Source organism: Cetorhinus maximus, chromosome 21 (assembly GCF_964194155.1).
Source record: "Cetorhinus maximus chromosome 21, sCetMax3.hap1.1, whole genome shotgun sequence".
NCBI classification, from domain to species: domain Eukaryota; kingdom Metazoa; phylum Chordata; class Chondrichthyes; order Lamniformes; family Cetorhinidae; genus Cetorhinus; species Cetorhinus maximus.
Window position 1 is genome coordinate 2238474 of NC_135899.1, and position 26230 is coordinate 2264703.

Consider the following 26230-nt stretch of genomic DNA (forward strand, 5'->3'; position numbering starts at 1 on the left):
GCACGAAGGATGCCATTTGGCCCATCGTGTCTGCACAGTTCTCAATGTGCAATTCACCTACCTGGCTTCTCCCCAAAGCCATGTGCATTGAAAAGAAACATATAATCATCTAATTCCCTCTCAAATGCTTCAGAAAGCCTTTCAGTAAGTTATGCATGGACTAAAATACTTATAACATTTAACACTAAGTGCACGTCATACATTTAGAAACACAACGATAGCGAAGAGACCCCTACTTCAAAACGTTAAACATTACTTTGAGATTCAAGTAACAAAACAAAACACACAACTGCAGGGAGAATTATTTGCCGTTACTCCACAGATGAATAAACCAAACAGGCAGCAATGAAAAGTAATCCTCGCAGTTCACCGCTCACCTGAGCCAATTATTTTTCAGCAAGACTTCAAAATATCTAATCAATGAAAAAAAATTCATCAAATCATTTCTACATTTAAGTAGCTGTGAGATTACAAACTCAGCTCGTTGCATCTTGCAACCCGAACTCAGAATTTAAATAAATACAGGAGCAAAACCAGCAAATACAGTGATTATAAACAAGGTGATGTTAGAGTGTCTTTCCTCCCCACCAGCTTCACCTCGGAAGACCTACAGAACCATCCAAAAGAGGCATGCATAAATCTGAAACAGGTCATGTTCAAATGGAGAGGGAAGTTAAGAGCAATACCTCATAAAAATTAGAGCAAGAGATTCTAATCTATCACCCTGGAGACGGTCAGCAGCTCTATTCCAGGTTTGGTGTTTTGAATTCACAGGCGATTACCTGGGTGATTTTTGGTAGGAGGGGTCCGGCCACCTTAGAGCCAGGCAGCACCACAAAATGTGGCTCTCCTTGAAATGGGGGAGGAGAAGGCAGCGCTCCGCCCACTGCGCTTGCGCGGGAGAATGCTGCCAGCCTACCGCACGCCGGGATCTGTAGTCCGGCGTCGACGTCGCTTCCGCAGCCGCAAACTACAACCTCCGTCATGCAACGCGGCTGTCTCGCCCCCAGTTCCGCCGCCGCCGACCAACGGACGCTCGCGGAACCGGCTCCCGATTGAAGCGATCGACACGACCGGTACTTTCGGAATTAGAATTTAAACCCGAATCTTATCGTCGTCTCCGCACAAATTAGACATATATATCTATATATATATGTGTATGTAGAGAGAAAAATAAAAAGTTTTCCATCCACCATAACGCGGGTGGGGAGGTATGATGGACAGCGGCGGCGACCAATCTGTGCCCGCCGCCCTCAGCAGCCTGGGTTTCCGATTGGATGACGGGAGAAGGAGGCGGGGCCATCTCCCCGTCGCTTACGCCCCCTTCCCCCTAGCAACGCGGCCTAGTCAGACAGGCTTCGCCGACCCCCCTCCCCCCCCACCGAGAGAAAAAGTCCGTTCGATCTCCCTTTGCTTTGTTTTTTCGCCCTTCCCACCCCCCTCTCTCCCCCAAACGTGTTTTTTCTACCTTCTTTAGCTAACGCCGCTCTCCGATTTAAATCGCTAGCATTTTCCATTCGAGGGTTTGTGGCGACATAAGCAAAAACCAAATGCATTAAGATTGATAAAAGATTTACCGGTCAGGAGAGTCGCTGATTTTTTTTTAAAGATATATATATATATATATGTGTATATAGATTTTTGTCTTTCAGTCTGTGTTGTGTGTGTTTGGGACTCTCTGGCAAACCAGCGACAGGGTCCGCGATTCCCCGGATTGTCCTCAGTCCGCGCCCTCGGGCACCCCGGTTCCAGCCAGGCCCAACTTCCGCCCCCCCCGGAAGTGACGATGCCTTAGCAACCAGTCCCACCCCCCCCTTGACAACCAGAAACAAGGCCTCAGGCTCCACTCCATCCTCCCCAGAGAAGAACAAACTGCAACCACTTTCTTACTCGTTGTAGAGTTGCTGCCGTGGTGCTAATGCCACTGGACTAGTCACCTCATGTCCTGGGGAGCTGGCTGCTGGATAAAAGCGTAGACTCCGCGATGGCGGCTGCGAAACCATCATCGATTGTTGTTGATTATTTTTTAAAAACCCCACCTGGTTCACTCATGTCCCTTTATGGAACAAAATCTCCCATTCTTACCCGGCCTGGCCTACCCTGTGGCTCCGGACCCACAGCGACATGGTTGACTCTTGACTGCCCTCTGCATTGGCCGAGCAAGCCACTCCGCAGGGTGGCAGCGGTGCGTACCATCTACGAGATGCGCTGCAGGAACTCGCCAAGGCTCCTTCAACAGCACCTTCCAAACCCACGATCTCTGCCACCTAGAAGGACAAGGGCAGCAGACACATGGGAACACCACCACCTGGAAGTTCCCCTCCAAGCCACTCACCATCCTGACTTGGAAATATATCGCCGTTCCTTCACTGTCGCTGGGTCAAAATCCTGGAACTCCCTCCCTAACAGCACCGTGGGTGTACCTACACCACATGGACTGCAGCGATTCAAGAAGGCAGCTCACCACCACCTTCTCAAGGGCAGTTAGGGATGGGCAATAAATGCTGATCTAGCCAGCAATGCCCACATCCCGCAAACAAATAAAAAAAGGGATACTTGCTTTTATTAGCTGAGGCCTAGAAACTTGAATATAAGAGTATTCATTTAAAATAATGAAATGTTTTGACAAAGTGGACACCAAGCGAGTGTTTTTGTCACATCTCAGGCTGAAAGAACAACACTTGAAGTCACAGATTTAACTGAGAACAACATTATTTAATCTGCCATGCTGGCTAACTCCCTAATATGTATCTGACCTTCAAACCTACCCCCCACCCAGGTAAGGTGACCCCATATGTAATACAGAGTGTTATCCAATCCAAGTACCATATAGTACCGAATACTCAAATCCACACACACACAAAGTCAGCTATCATCATGACAGCTTCCTACTGTGGGAAAGAGCATACCTAGAGCCCCATCAATATAAGGTCATCACCAAAAAATCCAATAGAGAATTCATAAAAAACTTCTCCATCCAAAAAGTGGTTAGAATTTGGAACTTGCTACCATAGGGAGTGGTTGAAGTGAATAGTATAGATGCTTGTCGAGCCTCCCCTTAAATGCATTTCAGGGATAAATGAATAGAAGGTTATGATGACAGATTTAGATGAGGAAAGATGGGAGGAGGCTCGAGTGGAGCATAAACATCGGCAAAGGGTGGTGGGGCTGAAAGGCCTGTTTCTCTGCTGTATATACAATTAATCCTTTGTAATATATAAGAGTGCAATTATACTGGAATAAATTGTACAAGAACATAAGAAATAAGACCAGGAGCATTGTGCTCCACCGCCTGCCCAGCATGTGGCAGAGTCTACAGATCGCAAATTGGACTTCTCAGCCATCTCAGGACCCCTGAACCAGAGTGGAAGCAAGTCATCCTGGATCCCAAGGGACTGCCAGGGAGAAGGAGAATGAAACAAAGTATGACATCAATCCACATGAGGAGGTATTCTGTCAGGTGACCAAAGTTTGATCAAAGAGATAGGTTTTAAGGAATATTTTATTGAGGTAGAGAGGTGGAATTCTAGTGCTTGGGGCCGAGGCAACTGAAGGCGCAGCCACCAATGGTGGAGCAATTATAATTGGGAATGCCCAGCAGCCCAAAATTAGAGGAGCACAAGTAACTCAGAGGGTCCTGGGGCTGGAAGAGATGACAGAGATAGGGAGGGCCGAGGTCAAGGCGGGATTTGAAAACAGGGATGACGTTGCTTGACTGGGAGTCAATGTAGGTCAGCAAGCACAGGGGCGATAAGGGAACCGGACTTGGTGCAACTTCAGACACAGGCAGCAGAGTTTTAGATGACCTCAAGTTTACGGAGAGTAGAATGTGGGAGGCCAGCCCTGATTGTGTTGGATTGGTCAAGTCTCAAGGTAACGAACATTTGGAGAATGCACGGAGGAAGGTCTCCGCAGCAGATGAGCCAAGGCACGGGCAAAATCAGGCAATGCATGCTGAATAGTGCTGAGTTCTGACTCTGAGATGCATACCCATTGAAACTGTTTTTTTTGGGTAGAATTAAAGCGGGGAAGATTGTTGGCAAGGACTAGGAGAGCAGTGAAAGAAAATAAATATTTTGGACTCATTCAATGCAAAATAATTTTGTATTTCCAAATACATTCTTGAGTAAACAAATGAGGGGGGGGCGGGGGTAGTAATTATAGTCATGGTTTCAACCCCTGACCACTGCCCAATATCTTGGTTGGAAAGTAAACGTGTGGACATTGCAGAGAAACGGATGTGGCAAAGCCATAGTGCCCTCATATTTGAAACTGGCATTCACAGAAGATAAGTTACGTGTGATATTGGGGAAGTTATCTATGCTCATATTGACTCCCGATTAAGCAACGCTTTGATTTGAAAATTCTCACCCTTGTTTTCAAACCCCTTTATGACCTCATCCCTCCCTATCTCTGTAACCTCCGTGATATCTGCGCTCCTCTAATTCTGGATTCTTGAGCATCTCCAGTTTTAATTGTCCCACCATTGGCCGCTATGCCTTCAGCTGCCTGGGCCTGGACTTCTGGAAATACCTCCCTGAACCTCTCCATGCCCTTTTCTCCTTTAAGATAATCCTTAAAACCTACCTTTTTGATCAAGTGTTTGACTCCCTGTCCTCACCTCACCTGTGTTGAATGTTGCTTTATAAGGCTCCTGTGAAGTGCCATGGGACATTTTCTTATGTTAAAGATGCTATATAAACACAAAGATAAAAGCAAAATACTGCGGATGCTAGAACTCTGAAATAAAAACAAAATGCTGGAAAAACTCAGCAGGTCTGGCAGCATCTGTGGAGAGAGAAACAACATTAATGTTTTGAGTCCATGTGGCTCGGAAGAGGGGTTGTACGGACTCGAAATGTTAACTCTGTTTCTCTCTCCATAGATGCTGCCAGACCTGCTGAGTTTTTTCAGAATTTTCTGTTTTTATTCTATGTAAATACAGGTTCTTGTTGTTATTGCAATATTTATATGTACTTTTGAATGTATATAGTTCCATATGTGTAGTTATATATCAAATATATAGTTGTAAATATTTAAAGTTTTATATACAGTTGTATACATATATAGGTATAGTAGTTTCATATATTTTTATTTATGTAATATAACGATATTATCTATAGTTCCTATGTTTGTATAAAGTATCTATTTCATGATATATATATTTTATATGCAATTTCTCAAATGTAAACCTTTTAACCATATGAAACTTGTTCCTTTATTATGCACATATATGTTAATAAGTTTAAATATTTCCAATGTTTAATTGCGTGTATGTGATTTATTTTTTTCAAAGCAAATGTGTGTTGTGCCAGTTCCACATCGTTCTTGAATTGTGAGCTGGGTTTTGAGCGCTGCTGCTTCTTTCTTCCATCAGTTTTGCCTGACTGTGTCCGCGGGAACAGTACAGGAGGAGGAGCGTGTTTCACCCGGATCTCATTGAGCGGAGGACCAGTGTTCCTGCTGTAAAATCCATCCCCCTCAGGAGAGAGGTCAACAAGCATCCTCCACATGCAGTGACTTTCTGTCAGCCTGTGGTTACCCTTTTCACCTTGATAGCCAAATGCGTTTCCAGTATTAGCTGCCCACACGTGTACTTGTCATGTTAATATTGTTTTAGTCCACGGAGCTGCACACTTGGGTGAGACCTGGGGCTTATTTCTGACTGGAAGCGGAGTTTGGAATTTTTGCTGCGATTGAAAATCCATTCAAACTTTGATAAGCGATAGCTCTACCCCATAAGATGAAGAGGCGCGGGGAATGGGTTTGAGGTGTCAAGATATGCCCTTTGTCTCCTGTTCTGCTTCCTCCTCCTCAGCCTGGTCCTTGTGTGCATATCTATAGTGTCTATTTAATTAAGCTGCCATTGTTTGCCTTGTAAAACAAAAACAGAATTACCTGGAAAAACTCAGCAGGTCTGGCAGCAATTGCCTTGTAAAGTTTGTTTTGGAAATTTATGGGGAAGTTAATGATTAAACGGTGTAGCCTTCTCATAGAGCTCATGATGAAGGACTGTTTCCCCTGGTTGGGGATTGAGTAAGTGTTGTGGCCGCCACCAGTTTAAATTATTCACAAAGGGTTGAGGAATGCAGCTCAGGGAAACCTCTTCGTATACCTGGTTACTGAGGCATGGGTGCTTTGCCACGGGGTGTGGTTTGGGTAGAGAACGTGAAAGCTTTTTGAGGGAAAATTGATTCAGTATTGGAACCAGAGGAAGCGATTATGGGGAGAGCAGGGCATTGGGATTTTTCTCTCTCCACAGATGCTGCCAGGCAAGCTGAATTTTTGCAGCATTTTCTGTTTTTATTTCAGATTTCCAACATCCGCAGTATTTTGCTTTTATATTATTGCAGTTATTAAGTCCTGACCAGCATTGATTTGATGGGTAGGCAGTTTGTGAGAACCAACCTGAGTAATATTTGACCTGATTTATGTATTAACTCTCATCCCCAGACTCCCTTATTCCCTGTCTGGGAGGTAACTGGAATATAAAAAAAAAAAATGCTGAAACACTCAACAGGTCAGACAGCATCTGCAGAGAGATAAATAGTGTTAATGTTTCAGGGACTTTCATCCGAACTGGTTGAAGTTGGAGATTTAACAGTTTTTATGCAAGTGTAGACTCAGTAATAGTGACCATGAAACCATCATCGACTGTTGTAAAAACCCATCCAGTTCATTAAGGGCAATCTGCCATCCTTACCTGGTCTGGCCTACATGTCACTCTGGGTCCACAGCAATGTGGCTGTGCAAGCCACCTTCGAAGGTAATTAGGGATGGGCAACAAATGCTGGCCTTGCCATTGGTGCCCACATCCCATGAAAGAATAAAGAAAAGAAAAGGAGATTTACTATAATGATACAAGAACTGAGAGGTTGCACCTGTCAGGAAAAGCTGATCAGTTTGTTGCCTGTTTCTCTAGAAAAGACAAGATTGACCTGGTAGATTATGAAAGGGTTTGATAGAGATGTAGAGAAGTTGTCTTTCGCTTGCGTGGAAGACAAAGAACCAGGGGCCATAAATATAAGATGGCAACCAGTAATTCCAATCAGGAATTCAGGGGAAACTTCTTTATCTGGAGAATAATTAGCAATATGGATCTCGCTACCACAGGTGAAGCGAACAGCATAGGTGCTTTCGAGGAGAAGCTAGATAAACGCATGAGGGAGAAAGGAATGGGAGGATATGATGATGGGGTTAGATGACAAAGGGTGGGAGGAATATTATCTGGAGCATGAACGTGGGTTCATAGGCCAGTTGGGCTGAATAGTCTGTTTCTGTACTGAATAGTTTGTAGGACTGATTGGTTGGGCTGGTCCCATTTCTGAATCCTAAATTCAGTGTAAACAATTGCAGTCTGCCTCTCACACACTGTTCCCCTTGAAGCCGATTGTCGATTGTTCGTGCCACCTTGGTTATTCTTGCAGAAGGCTATTTACCCTTTATGTTTTTGAAATTTCAGGGCTTTGACCATTGCCATGGTCTCCCGGAAGCAGGAGAAGTTGCTGCGTTATGTGGAGGAGGGGAGCGTGCTGAAGTTGAAGTCCTACCTCCGCAAGCATCGCGGGCTGGCGGTGACGTTTGCTGGACGGAAGGGCCGCAGCCCTCTGCACGTGGCCTGTGCGCGGAGAGACGACGTGGCCGCACGGTTACTGCTGAAACATGGAGCTGACCCTTTAACCCAGGACCAGAAGGGAAACACTCCACTGCACTTGGCGGCCAGAGAGGCAGTGAAGAAAGGAGGGAGAGGTAATGTCGTGTCTGGAATGAAAGGAGACGGAAGCTTGAAGTGTAAAATCCGAGCTGAGATCTTGGACCTGAATATTGTTTTTATCCAAGTGAGGGATGCCGGGGATGGGGAATGGAAAGGAATGCTTCCCCTTTTGACTACCGCTGTCAGCTTAAGGCACTGCACAGCAAGGCAGGTACAGCACGAGTTAGATAGAGTTCCCTCTACACTGTCCTGTCCAACACTGCCAGGACAGGTACAGCACGGGGTTAGATACCGAGTAAAGATCCCTCTACACTGTCCCCGGCAAACACTCCCAGGACAGGTACAGCAGGGGTTTAGATACAGAGTAAAGCTCCCTCTACACTATCCCATCAAACACTCCCAGGACAGGTACAGCACAGGGTTAGATACAGAGGAAAGCTCCCTCTACACAGTCCCCATCAAACACTCCCAGGACAGGTACAGCACGGGGTTAGATACAGAGTAAAGCTCCCTCTACACTGTCCCCATCAAACACTCCCAGGACAGGTACAGCACGGGGTTAGATACAGAGTAAAGCTCCCTCTACATTGTTCCCATCAAACACTCCCAGGACAGGGACAGCACGGGGTTAGATACAGAGTAAAGCTCCCTCTACACTGTCCCCATCAAACACTCCCAGGACAGGTACAGCACGGGGTTAGATACAGAGTAAAGCTCCCTCTACACTGTCCCCATCAAACACTCCTAGGACAGGTACAGCAGGGGTTTATATACAGAGTAAAGCTCCCTCCGCGCTGTCCCCATCAAACACTCCCAGGACAGGTACAGCAGGGGTTTAGATACAGAGTAAAGCTCCCTCCGCGCTGTCCCCATCAAACACTCCCAGGACAGGTACAGCACGGGGTTAAATACAGAGATAAAGTTCCCTCTACACTGTCCCCATCAAATAGGTCATGTACATTTTGACTTGCTGTGGGTTTAAGCTTCAGTCTGTCATTGTAATGTACCTGAATCCTTAGAAGCACATCCCATGAGGTGACTTTATTCTGTTACCCACAGCAGGCACCAGCCAGCCTGATTTTGTGTCTCAGTCTGATTTGTTCACCCCAGTAGAGGACATTGGCTAATCATTGGGAAGAGGAGCCTTTAATTGGACCTGTCCTACTGCACCATAGTGATGTATTAACTCAGCACACACTGAAGTTTGTATCTGCAGTCCAACCAGGTTCGCTGTCACAACTGACGAAGCATTTACCCATCGAGCCATCAAATCCACCCTGTGCCCTGGTGGCCCATCCTTTGAAACGTACGCCCCCTAACATTCAATGGGTGAATCTCTGCGAATCTTCCACTTTCTTTTCCAGATGGATCGGAAAGTTTGAGCAGACACTGAGGCACAAAGTGACAGCAGGTCCCTGGGCTTGGATTTGTGACCTGTGCTGTGCTGCACAAAGTGACAGCAGGTCCCTGGGCTTGGCTTTCTGACCTGTGCTGTGCTGCACAAAGTGACAGCAGGTCCCTGGGCTTGGCTTTCTGACCTGTGCTGTGCTGCACAAAGTGACAGCAGGGCCCTGGGCTTGGATTTGTGACCTGCACTGTGCTGCACAAAGTGACAGCAGGTCCCTGGGCTTGGCTTTCTGACCTGTGCTGTGCTGCACAAAGTGACAGCAGGTCCCTGGGCTTGGCTTTGTGACCTGCACTGTGCTGCACAAAGTGACAGCAGGCCCCTGGGCTTGGCTTTCTGACCTGTGCTGTGCTGCACAAAGTGACAGCAGGTCCCTGGGCTTGGATTTGTGACCTGCACTGCGCTGCACAAAGTGACAGCAGGTCCCTGGGCTTGGCTTTGTGACCTGCACTGTGCTGCACAAAGTGACAGCAGGTCCCTGGGCTTGGCTTTGTAACCTGCACTGCACAAAGTGAGAGCAGGTCTCTGGGCTTGGCTTTGTAACCTGCACTGCACAAAGTGACAGCAGGGCCCTGGGCTTGGCTTTGCGACCTGTGCTGCACAAAGTGACAGCAGGTCCCTGGGCTTGGCTTTGTGACCTGCACTGTGCTGCACAAAGTGACAGCAGGTCACTGGGCTTGGCTTTGCGACCTGCACTGTGCTGCACAAAGTGACAGCAGGTCCCTGGGCTTGGCTTTGCGACCTGCACTGTGCTGCACAAAGTGACAGCAGGTCCCTGGGCTTGGCTTTGTGACCTGCACTGTGCTGCACAAAGTGACAGCAGGGCCCTGGGCTTGGCTTTGTGACCTGCGCTGCACAAAGTGACAGCAGGTCCCTGGGCTTGGCTTTGTGACCTGCACTGTGCTGCACAAAGTGACAGCAGGTCCCTGGGCTTGGCTTTGTAACCTGCACTGCACAAAGTGAGAGCAGGTCTCTGGGCTTGGCTTTGCGACCTGTGCTGCACAAAGTGACAGCAGGTCCCTAGGCTTGGCTTTGCGACCTGCACTGTGCTGCACAAAGTGACAGCAGGTCCCTGGGCTTGGCTTTGCGACCTGCACTGTGCTGCACAAAGTGACATCAGGTCCCTGGGCTTGGCTTTGTGACCTGCACTGTGCTGCACAAAGTGACAGCAGGGCCCTGGGCTTGGCTTTGTGACCTGCGCTGCACAAAGTGACAGCAGGTCCCTGGGCTTGGCTTTGTGACCTGCACTGTGCTGCACAAAGTGACAGCAGGTCCCTGGGCTTGGCTTTGTGACCTGCATTGTGCTGCACAAAGTGACAGCAGGTCCCTGGGCTTGGCTTTGTGACCTGCACTGTGCTGCACAAAGTGACAGCAGGTCCCTGGGCTTGGCTTTGTGACCTGCACTGCGCTGCACAAAGTGACAGCAGGTCCCTGGGCTTGGCTTTCTGACCTGCACTGCACAAAGTGACAGCAGGCCCCTGGGCTTGGCTTTCTGACCTGTGCTGTGCTGCACAAAGTGACAGCAGGTCCCTGGGCTTGGCTTTGTGACCTGCACCATGCTGCACAAAGTGACAGCAGGTCCCTGGGCTTGGCTTTGTGACCTGCGCTGCACAAAGTGACAGCAGGTCCCTGGGCTTGGCTTTGTGACCTGCACTGTGCTGCACAAAGTGACAGCAGGTCCCTGGGCTTGGCTTTGTGACCTGCACTGTGCTGCACAAAGTGACAGCAGGTCCCTGGGCTTGGCTTTGTGACCTGCATTGTGCTGCACAAAGTGACAGCAGGTCCCTGGGCTTGGCTTTGTGACCTGCACTGTGCTGCACAAAGTGACAGCAGGTCCCTGGGCTTGGCTTTGTGACCTGCACTGCGCTGCACAAAGTGACAGCAGGTCCCTGGGCTTGGCTTTCTGACCTGCACTGCACAAAGTGACAGCAGGCCCCTGGGCTTGGCTTTCTGACCTGTGCTGTGCTGCACAAAGTGACAGCAGGTCCCTGGGCTTGGCTTTGTGACCTGCACCATGCTGCACAAAGTGACAGCAGGTCCCTGGGCTTGGCTTTGTGACCTGCGCTGCACAAAGTGACAGCAGGTCCCTGGGCTTGGCTTTGTGACCTGCACTGTGCTGCACAAAGTGACAGCAGGTCCCTGGGCTTGGCTTTGTGACCTGTGCTGCACAAAGTGACAGCAGGTCCCTGGGCTTGGCTTTGTGACCTGCACTGTGCTGCACAAAGTGACAGCAGGGCCCTGGGCTTGGCTTTGTGACCTACACTGTGCTGCACAAAGTGACAGCAGGTCCCTGGGCTTGGCTTTGTGACCTGCACTGTGCTGCACAAATTGACAGCAGGTCCCTGGGCTTGGCTTTGTGACCTGCACTGTGCTGCACAAAGTGACAGCAGGTCCCTGGGCTTGGCTTTGTGACCTGCACTGCAAACTGAAGCAAGCCCCATATAGGGGTTGGGAATGAGAGGATTCGGAGAATAAAAATGTAAGGCTTGCATTTGCGTAGCACCTTTCACTTCTTACGTGGGGCGGTGCAACCTGCCTCATACCCACTGAAGCATTTTTTGGAGTGTTGATTGTTGGGAAATGAGACAGCCAGTATGTGCACAGCAAGATTCCACAAATTGCTGTATGGTAATGACCAGATAACATTTTTAGTGCTGTTGGTTACAGGATAAATGTTGGAGGGGGACACCAGTCTTCAGCTTTCTTTGAAATAGTGGGTGAAGGATCTTAGAACCACAGAAAAGTTATGGCACAGGAAGAGGCCATTCAGCCCATCGTGTCTGCGCCAAGTGAAGAAAGTAGCTGCCCACTCTAATCCCACTTTCAAGCACCTGGTCTGTAGCCTTGCAGGTTACAGCACTTCAGGTATAGATCCAGGTACCTTTTAAATGAGTTGAGCATCCCAGCCTCAGCCACCAATCTGGGCAGCGAATTACAGACACCCCTCACGCTCCGGGTGAAAAAGTTTTTCCCCTCTAATCCTACCAATCACCTTAAATCTGTGCCCCCTGGTATTGACCTCTGCGCTAGGGGAAACAGGTCTTTCCTGTCTACTCTACCTCGGCCCCTCATAATCCTGTACACCTCAGCCTCAACCGTAGCCTACCTAACCTTTCCTCATAGCTGCAATTTTCCAGCCCTGGCTGTAAATCTCCTCTGCTCTCTCTCCAGAGCAATTATGTCCTTCCTGTAATGTGGTGACCAGAACTGTGTACATAATTCCAGCTGTGGCCTCTTGTCCGTCCAGCTGAAACTGCAGTGCGAGTGTCAGCCTACACTTTGCCCTGAGCCCTGAAGTCTTTGTGCGTTACTCAAACCCGCACCAGTCTGACTCGGTGGCGCCAGGGCTACCCTCTGACCCGCGGCTATAAGATTGCAAAGAGCTCTAATGTCTAATTGCACACGCTGTGTTTCTGCCCAGTCTTCGAAGATCTCGTGGTTCCTCTGAGGAATTGTTGCCCTGCCGCTATGGACGTGCTCAATGAGGATGGAGTCAGTGCAAGAGATTGGCTGAGGTCGATGAAGCAGTACCAGGTAATCATGATTTCTGAAAGTGATCCCCGGCTAGCCTCCGACTCCTTCCCACGTCCATGGCCTTCCAGCATGAACAATTTGACCCGAGTTTGGATTTTGAGCGCACTTCATGTTTTGCAGGAGGGGCTGATACCGAGCCCGGCCTTGCCTGGGATGAGATGAGTCAATTCAGCGCAATCTAGAGAATGGAACCCATTGACCTGCTGACTTGTATGGCGCAGTGGTTGATTCACAGTGGCCTGAGCCACTGGGCAAAGCCTTCTTCCTCCAGCCTGGAAGCATTTCCCTGGCAAACTGATAAACAGCAGCCAGAAAGCCTGACGCAACTTGTGAAAATCTAACAGCGCGCATTGAGTTGCCATTGAGTAAGGGGCGTTTGCAGGGATGTCTTAACAAGTGTAAGACTCGACTCCTCAAGCTCCACATTGTGTAATTGTCAACTGCTGCATCCTGCGACTCACAGGCAGGGGCAGAGTTTATAAACTGTCTGCAAGTGACAGCATGATGGGCCTGTAAACTCAAGCTCGTCAGCAACTGTGCTGCCTGTAGTGTCATTCGCAACAAGTCCCGTTCACTCACCACTGCCACCTCCAACACCCAACCCCCGCCGTGTCCGCTGACCTGCACTGGCCCCCAGTACGGCAAAGCCTCAATTTTAAAATGCTCACTCTTGCTTTCAAATCCCTCTCTATCTCTGTAACCTTCTCTGGCCCAACATCCATCCGAGATCTCCACGCTCTTCCGTTCCCAGCCTCTTGCGCGTCCCCGATTTTAATCACTTTAACCATTAGCGGTTGTGCCTTCAGCTGCCTGGACTCTAAGCTCTGGAATTTCCCCCTTAATCCTCTCTGCCTCTTCACCTCCCTCCTTTAGGTAATTTCTTATAACCGACTTCTTTGACCAAGCTTTTTGTCACCTGTTGTAATAGCCTATGTGACTCAGTGACAAATGTACCTGTTGGTGCACCTATGAAGCACCTTGGAGTGTTTTTCTGCATTGCTTTCAATACAAGTTATGGTTGTCTTCAGCTAATAGATTGATGGATCTTTGAAGAATTATTCTGAAACCTGGGTATTTTGGATAGGGTGAGACTTCATGAAGATAAGAATGAAGCTATAAACAATAAATCTAATCGGTAATTCGAGTTATTGTGAAATCAGATATTTTTTTTTTAATTCTTAATGTCACAAACCTTATTTTCAACCTTGTAAGGGATATGGAATCGATATGTATAGTGCAGGAAAGTGGCTTGGGGTAGATGATCAGCCTTGATCTAATTGAATGGCTCGTCAGGCTGAATGGCCCACTCCTGGTTCTATGTAAGATGTCAGTCACAGATACAGAAGGAACCAATAAAAGGGGGAAGTTTTGACAAAATTGAGTTAATTTGATAAATTCCACTCACATGTTTGTAAAATTATTTTTTATTCATGTATGGGATGTGGGTTTCGCTGGCTAGGCCAGCATTTATTGCCCATCCCTAATTGCCCTTGAGAAGATGATGCTGAGCTGCCTTCTTAAATACAACTGAGTGACTTGCTAGGCCGTTGCAGAGGGCAGTTAAGAGTGAACCACGTTGCTGTGGGTCTGGAGTCACAGGTAGGCCAGTTTGGGTGAGGATGCAGATTTCCTTCCCTACTGGAGATTAATGAATCAGAAGGGTTTTTATAATACAATCTGGTATTTAATAACCCCCATTATTGATACTACCTTTTTATTCCAGGTGTATTTAATTAACTGAATTTAAATTTCCCCAACTGCTATGGTGGGATTTGAACCCATGCCCCCAGGCCCTTAATCCAGGCCTCTGGATCACCAGTGCAGTGGCAAAACCACGATGCTACCATACCCCTTAGTGGGGTGATTCTCCAGACTGCTAGTTATCTCTGATTGAAACTCTTGAAAGGCATGCAGAATTCAGGCAGATAACAAATTGTGATGGCTGAAGGGTGTGACACATGTTTTATGTTTAATCCTACTGCATTTATAGATCAGCGTCTGTAGATATCTTACAGACCTTGCAGTGAATTTCACAGTCAATGCGCACATCTTTACGCTAGAAAATGAACACAAAACTTATGTCCACATTGCATGCGAAAGTATTCGCAGTGACAGAAAAAAATGTGCGTTGAATGCAAAAAAACCACCACACTCAGTTCCAGCTTGTGTTTTTTTTTTCCCCAAATGTAATAGCAATGCCCGGGATTCGCAGCGGAGGAGAGGAGTGACACGGCGAAGGATCGAGCTGACAGGGAGTGGCAACACAAGCTCTTTGCAGAATGCGAGGATGAATTCTACCAGAAATGTGGGAGATATGAAGGTGAGCAGAATGGGATGGCTTGGGGCTGCGCTGGTAATTGGGTGGACTGCATGGTCTGGGATCTGGAGTAACCAAGGTGGTGTGTCACCGTTTCATCAGGGAGTCCACGTTGCCTTGCCTTCTGTGGCCGTCAAATCCTGGGGTGGGACTTGAACCCCAGAACTTCTGGCTTCAAGGCAGGGACTCTACCCACTGCACCACAGGACCTCCTCACTCTGGAATAACATAGCACCATAAAAATGCAAGTCTTCCTTCCCTACCCTTCCAAAACATGGAATTATTTAGTATTTGCAGCCCATTCCGCCCACAGGTCCCTGCTGGTGACTGTGCTCCACACAAGCCTCATCCCACACCTCTTCATCAAACCCGATCAGCATATCCTCCTATTCCTTCCTCCCTCGTGTGTTTATCCAGCTTCACTTTAAACCTGTCTATGCTGTTCACCCCAGTCACTCCCTGTGGAAATAAGTTGCACATTCTGACCACTCCCTGGGTAAAATAGTTTCTCCTGAACTCCCTGTTGGATTTCTTGGTGACTATCCCATGTTAAAGATCACCTAGTGCTGGTCTCGTTTCAGGACAGTGACCGTGGCTCACCTGAAACAGTGACTCTGCGTTTCTGTCCCCAGGCGCTGCCTGAGCTGCTGAGTCTTTTCCCAATTCCTCCCCCCCCCCACGACATTTGACACCTGTCATTGCTCTCTCCTCATTTCCTTGTGTTTAGCGTATGCTGAACATACACCCTACCCTGCAGCTCCGGCATCTTGTGGAGCTGGTTTGGCTGGGATTAATGATTAAAGCAAATAATTTCCATCTCACTTAGCACGCACATGGCAAGAGTTGCTTCACAAGAGCTCTTAGTATGCATAAAATGTTCCACAAAAATGCTTACAGCAACTGCTGAATGAGAATGAATCACTCGCCCTATTAATGGGACAGATGTTGACTCATGTTTATTTTCAGTGGGGTGCAGTGTTTGTTGAAGCTCCAACGTGTATGTTAACAGCAGTTTGTGAATATTTTACACTCACTCAGGGTTTTTTTGTGTTAGTTTCTCAAGCTGTGGAACCACAGAAAGATGCAGCACAGAGAGCTGACAGGGAGTTCACCCTCTTGTGCCCACTCCTTGAAAGAGCAAAACCAATTCTTTCCGTTCCCCTTGCCCTTTGCCCAAACCCCACCAATTTTACCCCCCTGGAGTATTTGTCCAGTTTCCTGGTGCAAGTTATTATTGATTCTGTTTGCACCACCCTCTCCAAACAGTGCGTTCCGGATCACAACCTCACCTTCACCCACCCCCCCCCACCAACTCTCCCCTCACTCTTACCCTAACCGTCCCTCTCACCCTCCATCTCACCCACACCCCCCACCAAACCCCCCGCTTACTCTAACCGCCCCTCTCACCCTCCATCTCACCCACACCCCCCACCAAACCCCCCGCTTACCCTAACCATCCCTCTCACCCTCCCTCTCACCCACGCCCCCACCAAACCCGCCCTCCCTCTTACCCACCCGCCCCCCACTAACCCTCCCCTCCCCCTTACCCTAACCGCCCCTCTCACCCTCCATCTCACCCACCCCCACACCAACCCCCCCCTCCCTCTTACCCTAACCACCCCCCTCACCCTCCCCCTCCCTCCTCGCCCACCCCCTCCCTCCTCACCCACCCCCTCCATCCTCACCCACCCCCTCCCTCCTCACCCTCCCCCTCCCTCCTCGCCCACCCCCTCCCTCCTCAACCACTCCCTCCCTCCTCACTCTCCCCCTCCCTCCTCGCCCACCCCCTCCCTCCTCACCCACCCCCTCCCTCCTCACCCTCCCCTCCCTCCTCACCCACCCCCTCCCTCCTCACTCTCCCCCTCCCTCCTCGCCCACCCCCTCCCTCCTCAACCGCTCCCTCCCTCCTCACTCTCCCCCTCCCTCCTCACCCACCCCCTCCATCCTCACCCACTCCCTCCCTCCTCACCCTCCCCCTCCCTCCTCGCCCACCCCCTCCCTCCTCAACCGCTCCCTCCCTCCTCACTCTCCCCCTCCCTCCTCGCCCACCCCCTCCCTCCTCACCCACCCCCTCCCTCCTCACCCTCCCCTCCCTCCTCACCCGCCCCCTCCCTCCTCACCCACCCCCTCCCTCCTAACCCGCACCCTCCCCCCTCGCCCCCCCCTCCTCACCCGCCCCCCCCCTCACCCGCCCCCTCCCTCCTCACCCACCCCCTCCCTCCTCACCCACCCCCTCCCTCCTCGCCCACCCCCTCCCCCCTCGCCCACCTTTTCCCTCCTCACCCGCCCCCTCCCTCCTCACCCACCCCCTCCCTCCTCACCCTCCCCTCCCTCCTCACCCGCCCCCTCCCTCCTCACCCGCCCCCCCCTCCTCACCCGCCCCCCCCTCACCCGCCCCCTCCCTCCTCGCCCACCCCCTCCCCCCTCGCCCACCTTTTCCCTCCTCACCCGCCCCCTCCCTCCTCACCCACCCCCTCCCTCCTCGCCCACCCCCTCCCTCCTCGCCCACCCCCTCCCTCCTCGCCCACCCCCTCCCTCCTCGCCTGCCCTCCCTCCTCACCTGCCCTCCCTCCTCGCCCGCCCTCCCTCCTGGCCCGCCCTCCCTCCTCGCCCGCCCTCCCTCCTCGCCTGCCCCCTCCCCCCTCGCCCGCCCCCTCCCTCCTCGCCCGCCCCCTCCCTCCTCGCCCGCCCCCTCCCTCCTCGCCCGCCCCCTCCTTCCTCGCCCGCCCCCGCGCCCTCCCCCTCGCCCGCACCTTCCCCCCTCGCCCGCACCTTCCCTCCTCGCCCGCACCTTCCCTCCTCGCCCGCCCCCTCCCTCCTTGCCTGCCCCCTCCTTCCTCGCCCGCCCCCTCCTTCCTCGCCCGCCCCCTCCTTCCTCGCCCGCGCCCTCCCCCCTCGCCCGCGCCCTCCCGCCACGCCCGCCCCGTCCCTCCTCGCCCGCCCCCTCCTTCCTCGCCCGCCCCCTCCCTCCTCGTCCGCCCCCTCCCTCCTCGCCCGCCCTCCCTCTTCGCCCACGCCCTCCCCCCTCGCCCGCGCCCTCCCTCCTCACCCACGCCCTCCCTCCTCGCCTGCACCCCCTCCTCGCCCGCCCCCTCATCTTTCCCCTTCCCCTTCTCTCTTTTTCTTTCTTTCTCTCCCTCTCTGTCTTTCCACACCCTCTCACTCCATCTCACCTCTGTCTCCCTGCTACTCTTTCTCACACCCTCCTGCTCTCCCACTCCCTTCCACAAGCTCTCATTCACTTCAGCTCCCTCTCACTCCCCCTTTACCCCCTCACTACCCCAGCTCCCTGCTGCTAACCCCTCCCACCCCCACTCTTCCTGTTTCCTCTCTGCAGCCATGGATTGCCCTGGTAGATTAAAAGAAAAGAATAGACTGGGACATTTTGGAAAAGAATATTTTGGAGAATTTCTCTCGGATCCCCAGCAGGTGATCAATCCCAGTCCCGGAGATCACAAGGACCAAGTATCATTTGTAGAACCACTTATATTCCGTGCCATACATTTCTCTGGCTCAGTTAAAGACTTGTCCATCTCCCCCTTGAAAGCAATGCGGAGAGTCAATACAAATACATTCCTGAGACTTCAGAGCCACCTTTATATAAGCAAAAGTACATTCAGCAAAAAAGCCCCCCTGATTCCTGATAAACCCAAGAACCTGGCTGAGGGCCATTAACCTCTCATTGACCCAGCAAGCCACATCGATAACAACATCCCCATTTAAAAGAAAACTGTAAGTTGCAAAGCGGCAGCTACTAGACTGTAAACTGCAGGGCCTGATGCAAGTACCTTTAATGAAGCCACTGGACTGTATTCCCGAGACCCTGGGGACAGGGGTTCGAATCCCACCACAACAGATGATGAAATTTGAATTCCTTAAAAGCCTGATGACTTTGAAACCATTGTCGATCGTCATCTGGTTCACTAATGTCCTTTAAGGAAGGAAATCTGCTGCCCTTACCCGGTCTGGCCAACATGTGACCCCCAGACCCACAGCAATGTGGTTGACTCTTAAATGCCCTCTGAACAGGGACAATTAGGGATGGGCAATAAATGCTAACCTGGCCAGTGACACGCACACCGCATGAATTACTATAAAAAAAACCTACTCACTGTCACTGACGAGTGCAAGCAAGGAAAAATAAAATGGGGAAGAAGGTTCACATTGTAAGAATATACAGTAGGCTGGCAACAATATCAGGATTATGTACAAGCCTGCGTCAGTCACACTCTGTTTTTTAGCCAGTCAGCTATAATGTCCATTGATCATATCAGCTGAAGGACCTCAGGAGCTGAAGCTGTTGCAAAGTTACATCTGCCTTAAATACCATGTCAGGTAAAATGGTGTCAGTCCCCCACACAAGTGATCTGCATGTCTTACTTTGATAGCTGTTGATTCACAGCACTCTGTATCTGCTTGGACAATCGTGTGACCCAGAGAGAGCGTCTAACAATAGCATCCTCTTGTGACCTGAAGGGGGATATTTGTGTCCTTTATAGCCCAATGCAGAAATTCCTCTCCTTGAAACCTCCTGCCTTTGCTTTTCCCCCATCACTCTGACTCCAGTGTCATTCTTTAGTCAACACTGACCCCCAACTCAAGGGCAGAGTCTGCCAGTCCAAGATTGGCTGTGTTTGATATGAATGTTGTTGTCTACGCAACAAATGTAAACAACCATTGTAACGTGCAATTGTCTTTCATTGTTATCACAGGTTGTCTAAATTCTAATCTATGTTTCCTGTCTCTGCTCTCTTAACACTCTATTCCCTGCAACCCCCCTGCCTGCACCCTTACATCCTGAGATCTAAGATTAGCATTTTTGGTACACATTACACCGATGTACTTCCCCAGCCAACTAAGGGAGCGTAAGGAAATCTGCTGTCTTTGCCCAGCCTGGCCTACATGTGACTCCAGACCCACAGCAATGTGGTTGACTCTTAAATGCCCTCTCAACAAGGGCGATTAGGGATGGGCAGTAAATGCTGGCCTAGCCAGTGACGCCCACATCCCATGAACAAGTTTTTTTTTAAATGCTTTCAAGTTAACGAGTGTGGTGTCAACCACAGTGGGTAGCGCTCTCTCCCCTGAGTGACAAAATTGTGGATTCAAGTCCCACACCCGAGATTTGAGCACAAAGTCTAGGCTGACGCTGGCAGTGCAGTAACCCCCCAGCAGGTGCTAGATGTTAAATGGAGGCCCTGTCATCCCTGGTAGGTGAATGTGAAAAAAGACCCCGTGGCATCATTTCGAGAAAGAGCAGGGCTGTTCTCTCCAGTGCCCTGGCCAGTGTTTATTCCTGAACCAACATCACTTTTAAAAGAAGCAGGTTGCGCAGTCATTGTCACATTGCTGTTTGCGGGGGCTTGCTGTCCACAAATTGGCTGCTGCATTTCCTACTGCACTTCAGATGCACTTCATTGGCTGTAAAGCGCCTTGGGACACCCTGAGGCCAAGTTTTTTTTTCATTTTAACCTTTGACTGTTCAACTTCACCAGCAAATAACAAAACCAGCCCAACCTTGAATTAGCCAACTTTGGTGGCAACGGAAAGGCTTTTTATTTTGTCTGGGCCTTGACAACGGCTGACTGGTGTTTGATGAGGAAATGATGCCAGGAAGCCAGTGTTCTGAAGTCACTACTGCGAAATAGTGCCTTAAGATGGAGTAATGTGGGGAGAGTCTAGGCGAGAGAGAAAAAAGAATACCACAACCTCAGGACATCCCAAAGCGCTTTACTTTGAAGTAAATAAAGCACTTTTGAAATACCGCGATAAAAACAAAAAGCTAAAAGCTACTGCGGATGCTGGAAATCCAAAACAAAAACAGAATTACCTGGAAAAACTCAGCAGGTCTGGCAGCATCGGCGGAGAAGAAATCAGTTAACGTTTCGAGCCTTCATGGCCCTTCGGCAGAACTGAAGCATAGTTAGAAGAAGGGAGAAATATAAATTGGTTTAAGGTGGGTGGGGGGTGGGGGGGTGGAGAGAGAGAGACATTGAGGGTGTGGTGATTGTGGAGATGAGCAGATAATCAAAAGATGTCACAGACAAAAGGGTCAAGTCAAAGAGGTGTCGAAGGTGGTGACATTTGTCTGAGAAAAGTGCTAATTAAGAATGGAAGACAGGATATTCAAAGTACAGCTCTAGTGGGGGTGGGGTGGAAAGGCTAACAAGGTTTTAGTTTAGATTTAAAAATAATGGAAATAGGTGGGGAAAGAAGAATCTATATAAATTATTGAAAAGGTGGGGGGGGAAGAAACGGGGTGGGGATGGGGGGAGGGGGAGTTTAAGATCTAAAGTTGTTGAATTCAATATTCAGCCCGGAAGGCTGTAAAGTGCCTAGTCGGAAGATGAGGTGCTGTTCCTCCAGTTTGCGTTGGGCTTCACTGGAACAATGCAGCAAGCCAAGGACAGACATGTGGGCAAGAGAACAGGGTGGAGTGTTAAAATGGCAAGCGACAGGGAGGTTTGGGTCTTTCTTGCGGACAGACCGCAGGTGTTCCGCAAAACGGTCGCCCAGTTTGCGTTTGGTCTCTCCAATGTAGAGGAGACCGCATTGGGAGCAACGAATGCAGTAGACTAAGTTAGGGGAAATGCAAGTGAAATGCTGCTTCACTTGAAAGGAGTGTTTGGGCCCTCTCTCGTCACCGTCCAAGGGCCCAAACACTCCTTTCAAGTGAAGCAGCATTTCACTTGCATTTCCCCTAACTTAGTCTACTGCATTCGTTGCTCCCAATGCGATCTCCTCTACATTGGAGAGACCAAACGCAAACTGGGCGACCGTTTTGCGGAACACCTGCGGTCTGTCCGCAAGAAAGACCCAAACCTCCCTGTCGCTTGCCATTTTAACACTCCACCCTGTTCTCTTGCCCACATGTCTGTCCTTGGCTTGCTGCATTGTTCCAGTGAAGCCCAACGCAAACTGGAGGAACAGCACCTCATCTTCCGACTAGGCACTTTACAGCCTTCCGGGCTGAATATTGAATTCAACAGCTTCAGATCTTAAACTCCCCCTCCCCCCATCCCCACCCCGTTTCTTCCCCCCCCCACCTTTTTTCAATAATTTATATAGATTCTTCTTTCCCCACCTATTTCCATTATTTTTAAATCTAAACTAAAACCTTGTTAGCCTTTCCACCCCACCCCCACTAGAGCTGTACTTTGAATATCCTGTCTTCCATTCTTAATTAGCACTTTTCTCAGACAAATGTCACCACCTTCGACACCTCTTTGACCCTTTTGTCTGTGACATCTTTTGATTATCTGCTCATCTCCACAATCACCACATCCTCAATGTCTCCCTCTCTCCCCCCCCCCCACCCCCACCCCCCACCCACCTTAAACCAATTTATATTTCTCCCTTCTTCTAACTATGCTTCAGTTCTGCCGAAGGGCCATGAAGGCTCGAAACGTTAACTGATTTCTTCTCCGTCGATACTGCCAGACCTGCTGAGTTTTTCCAGGTAATTCTGTTTTTGTTTTGAAATACCGCCCTTGTTGTGATGTAAATATTGCGGCAGCTAATTTGTGTGTGGCAAGCTCCCTCAAACAGCAACTAAACCTGTTTTAGCGATGTTGGTTGAGGCATAGGGACAGCAGGGCAACAGGAAGAACTCCCCTGCTCTTCTTTCAACTCATACTGTGGGAGGTGGTGGTGTAGTGGTAATGTCGCTGGACTAGTCATCCAGAGGCCCAGGCTAATTCTCTGGGGACACGGATTCAAATCCCACCATGGCAGCTGGTGGAATTTAAGTTCAAATAAATGTAATTAAATCAATCTGGAATTAATTTGAATTTCATTTAATTAATAAATGTATTATAATTTAATTAATTTAATAATCAACCTGGAATATAAGACTCGCCTCAGTAATAGCGACTATGAAACCGTTGTCGATTGTTGTAAAAACCCATCTGGGTCACTACTGCCCCTTTAGGGAGGGAAATCTGCCATCCTTACCCGGTCTGGCCTACATGGGACTCCAGACCTGCAGCAATGTGGTTAACTCTTAACTGCCCTTTGAAATGGCCAAGCAAGTCCTCAGTACAAGGGCAATTAGGGATGGGCAGCAAATGCTTCCCACATCCCATGAAAGAATAAAAAAAACCTCTGTCCACCTGAGAGGCTGCTGAGGCCTCGGTTTAACATCTCGCCCGAAAGACCCTCCCTCAGTATTGCACTGGAGTGTTGACCTGGATTTTGTGCTCAAGCCCCTGGAGCGAGACTTGAACTGACAACATTCTGAGGCGACGGTGCTACCCACTGAGCCGTGGATTGACAGAGTGCAGGCCCCAGAGCTTCATGTGAGGTGTGGTAAGGCTGGGAGGCACCCGGACAGACGTTGGGGGTTCAGGGACACGTGTTAATTGGGTCACACTGATTCGCTGTTTCTATGCTTCCATGTGGACCCAGAGGACTTCTTCCTGCCCGATCCCGAACCGCAGACGTATGACGACTGGGCCGACTGCCTGGCGAAGGAGTACGCGGCCAAGCGAGCCCGAGCGGCAGGCTCCGGCTATCGGGGGAAAGCTGCCAGGGCGGCGGAGGAGGAGCAGCGCAAGGTAAAGGAGCAGCGCGAGTTCCAGGAGCGGCTGGAGGCAGAGCACCGGCGTTACCTGGAGCGTGCCGGTCGCAAGAAGGAGGAGCTGGCGCACAGCCACAAGCGCCGCTACGAGAGTGGCTGCGCCGACGTCTTCGGCCGGGCTGCCAGCAATGATGGCCAGCTGACGTATGGGGACATCCCCTGGCCCGCCCCCAAGGGCACGGTGGAGGAGATGGTGACGGTGATCCTCCACGGGGTGGAGCAGAGCGAGCGCACCTCCTACCGGCGGTACCTGCGGCAGCAGCAAGCGGTCTGGCATCCCGACCGCTTTGCCCAGCGCTGTGGGGAGCGCCTGGCAGAGACAGACCGTCAGAGAATCCTGGACATGGTGATGGCCCTCTCACAGGCTTTAAACAAGTTGTCTGAAAGTGTCCGCTAATGACTCAAATGCCACATGGGGAGGGACAAGTTCAAGGTTTCTTCCCATCTTCAAGGGCCTCGCTCTCTCTCTCTCAACCTCTCTCTGATATTGTGGGGCGGGATCTTCCTCTGCTTTCATTGGCCAGGATACACCATGGCCAGCTGATGAGGGACATGAGCTTCAACGGGTCGGAGTTGACAGCACCAGTTGGCCATATCCTCTGACCAACTGCCTCGTCTGGACAAACAGCCTTCTACTTGTGGGAGGTGACTGTGTGCAAATTGGCTGCCGTACTTACATTACAGCTCTTCAAAAGCATTTCATTGACTGTAAGACACCTTGGGTTGTTCTGAGGTCACTGGGATACAGGCCCCTCACGATACAGGTTGTTCACAGCTGCTGCAGTGTCTTTCGTTTCAAGCCAATTGTGACATGAATTGTTTGTTCGAAAGTTGTTTCAGATTTTTGAATTCCACCTGCCATGGTGGGATTCGAACCTGGGTCCCCAGAGCATCACCCTGGGTCTCTGGATGACTAGTCCAGTGACAATACCACTCCGCCACCATCTCCCCGCCTAAACGCACTCAGCTCAGGGAGGTATGGAATGGCCTCAACTTTTCACATGGGTTGAGGTTAATATGACATCATGCTGATCTGCCCGCATTGTGGGCGAGATTTTAATCTGTGCACTGTGTTTAGTGAAATTAAACTATATTCTCAGCGTTTGCGTGTACTTTCTTCTGGTTCTGCTCAAAGGCAGGTCCGACCCACAGAACCACAAGCCCCTGCCACGCAGAGGCAAGGAAGCAGCTCCCAAACTTGGATTGAAAGCCACGCTGGTGGCACCAATCTGACCAGCCAGCTCCCCAAAGAGTCCCAAGTTGCTGTGGTGACGTCACTTTTACATACATGATGTTAGCCTGGTTGTATAGATAGTGAAGGCAGGAGCTCCCGTGTCCTCTCCATCACATGGCTGACTCCAGGAATCTCCCGCTCTTAGCACATGTCTTTGACATGCGTTGGAAAGGTTTATAGGTTGATACTTAACTTGTTTGGCTCTGTTATGAACACACTTTCCTTGGCCATCAAGTGCTGGAGTGGGACTTGAACCCCGAGTGGGAGCTTCTGGCTCAGAGACTACCCACTGCGCCACAAAACCTCCTTCAATCATACTTTTTTATGTATCTTTAAGCTCAGCACGGGTCCTCTTGATCTGGATACCAGTTTGCAACTGATTCAACATCCAGTCACAAGTTCAGAGGACACTTGTTTACCCAAAAACCTGCTAGAGATCTTTCAAAGTTTAATAGACCAAGAGAAGATGTCTGGAGACTGAGGGGGCCTAAACATAAGATAGTCACTAAATAAATCCAATATAAAATTCAGGAGAGACGTCTTTACCTGCTTTGCCTGCACTAAACCCTTGAGAACAACGCGGCTTCTGTTGTAAACTGCGTACGTTTTTAAGGTTCAGGAGTCACTGATTAGCCAAAGCTGGTGGAGAACTCATCAGTGATTTTCATGGTAGTTTGTTAAGACCAACAGGTTAGATCTAATGCATCAGCTAAATAGATAGGGAAAGCACAGGAAGATCAGTGACAGGTGAGAGCAGTTTACTGATCCCGGAGGATGAATGGATGGTGCAGAGTGCATGAGTTCTGTAGCCTGTGGCGGCAGCATTCTGCTCTCTAGCCTAATCATTAGGAAACTCTCCCCCCACCCCCACCACCTCCTGCCCCTCCCTCAGTCTTCCTCCATCTTCACTGACATTCCTCCATCTGCAGATCAGCTGCTGAGGACTGTCCCCGACCTCTCCATGCATTCACTGATAGGCCCTATTTCTGGGGGCTGGTGGTTCACCCTGTGCCAATCACTCGCTCAGCCCCTGCTAACCAATGGATACAGGGCAGGTACCTGAGATGTCAGGGTGGCCGCCTCCCCTTCTGGACTTGGCATTGAGTTCAACAGTTTCAGGCCTTAATTTCTGCTCCTGTTTTGTTTCCCTTAGCAGGTTTTCTGTGTTTTGTTTTTGCTTTTGGACAGCAGCTTTTCCTCGGTGTGCCAGTCACACCTGCTCCAGGCACACCTTTTGTTTCTTTTCTTGCCTCATCTCCATTCCCTTTGGCCCTGCACGACTAACTCTCTCGTCAGGGGAGACGGTGGCGTAGTGGTTACTGTTGCTGGACCGGTAATCCAGTGACCCAGCTATTGTTCTGGGGAAATACCGAACATTAGAATTAGGAACAGGAGGAGGCCACTCGGCCCCTCGAGCCTGCTCCGCCATTCAATAAGATCTGATTGTA

General features: G+C 50.1%; 3 protein-coding genes across 5 annotated transcripts in view; 2 read left to right on the forward strand and 1 right to left on the reverse strand.

The window, feature by feature from the left end:
* The window catches only part of csnk2b (casein kinase 2, beta polypeptide), a 62740-nt gene extending 60976 nt beyond the window's left edge, over nt 1-1764 (reverse strand). Inside the window, exon 1 of one of the 2 annotated variants that reach the window (XM_078566462.1) lies at nt 1578-1764. The gene's annotated coding sequence lies outside the window, so the exon portion shown is untranslated. Of the gene's footprint in view, nt 1-782; nt 821-1577 lie in introns of those variants that run through there. The other variant, XM_078566461.1, reaches the window with a different exon arrangement.
* LOC144695488 (TNF receptor-associated factor 2-like) overlaps nt 1-26230 on the forward strand; it is a 498558-nt gene that overhangs the window by 253468 nt on the left and 218860 nt on the right. The gene's annotated exons all lie outside the window — the stretch shown is intronic.
* nfkbil1 (nuclear factor of kappa light polypeptide gene enhancer in B-cells inhibitor-like 1) lies at nt 1022-24818 on the forward strand. Of its 2 annotated transcripts, none has more exons than XM_078566457.1 (5): nt 1022-1076; nt 7463-7749; nt 12541-12653; nt 14847-14973; nt 23377-24818. In XM_078566457.1, the coding sequence occupies exons 2-5, from the start codon at nt 7479-7481 to the stop codon at nt 23943-23945; spliced, it is 1080 nt and encodes a 359-aa protein (XP_078422583.1). In that variant the 5' UTR covers nt 1022-1076; nt 7463-7478; the 3' UTR covers nt 23946-24818. The 2 variants fall into 2 exon arrangements, with proteins under 2 accessions (XP_078422583.1, XP_078422582.1); XM_078566456.1 differs by lacking the exon at nt 1022-1076 and adding an exon at nt 5234-5641.

What these genes read in the sequence shown, in the direction of transcription:
- nfkbil1 (XM_078566457.1), top strand. Translation starts at nt 7,479, where the DNA reads ATGGTCTCCCGGAAGCAGGAGAAGTTGCTGCGTTATGTGGAGGAGGGG. An exon ending in AGTGAAGAAAGGAGGGAGAG is followed by an intron (nt 7,750 to 12,540) that starts GTAATGTCGTGT and finishes GTTTCTGCCCAG; the next exon opens with TCTTCGAAGATCTCGTGGTT. An exon ending in GAAATGTGGGAGATATGAAG is followed by an intron (nt 14,974 to 23,376) that starts GTGAGCAGAATG and finishes ATGTGGACCCAG; the next exon opens with AGGACTTCTTCCTGCCCGAT.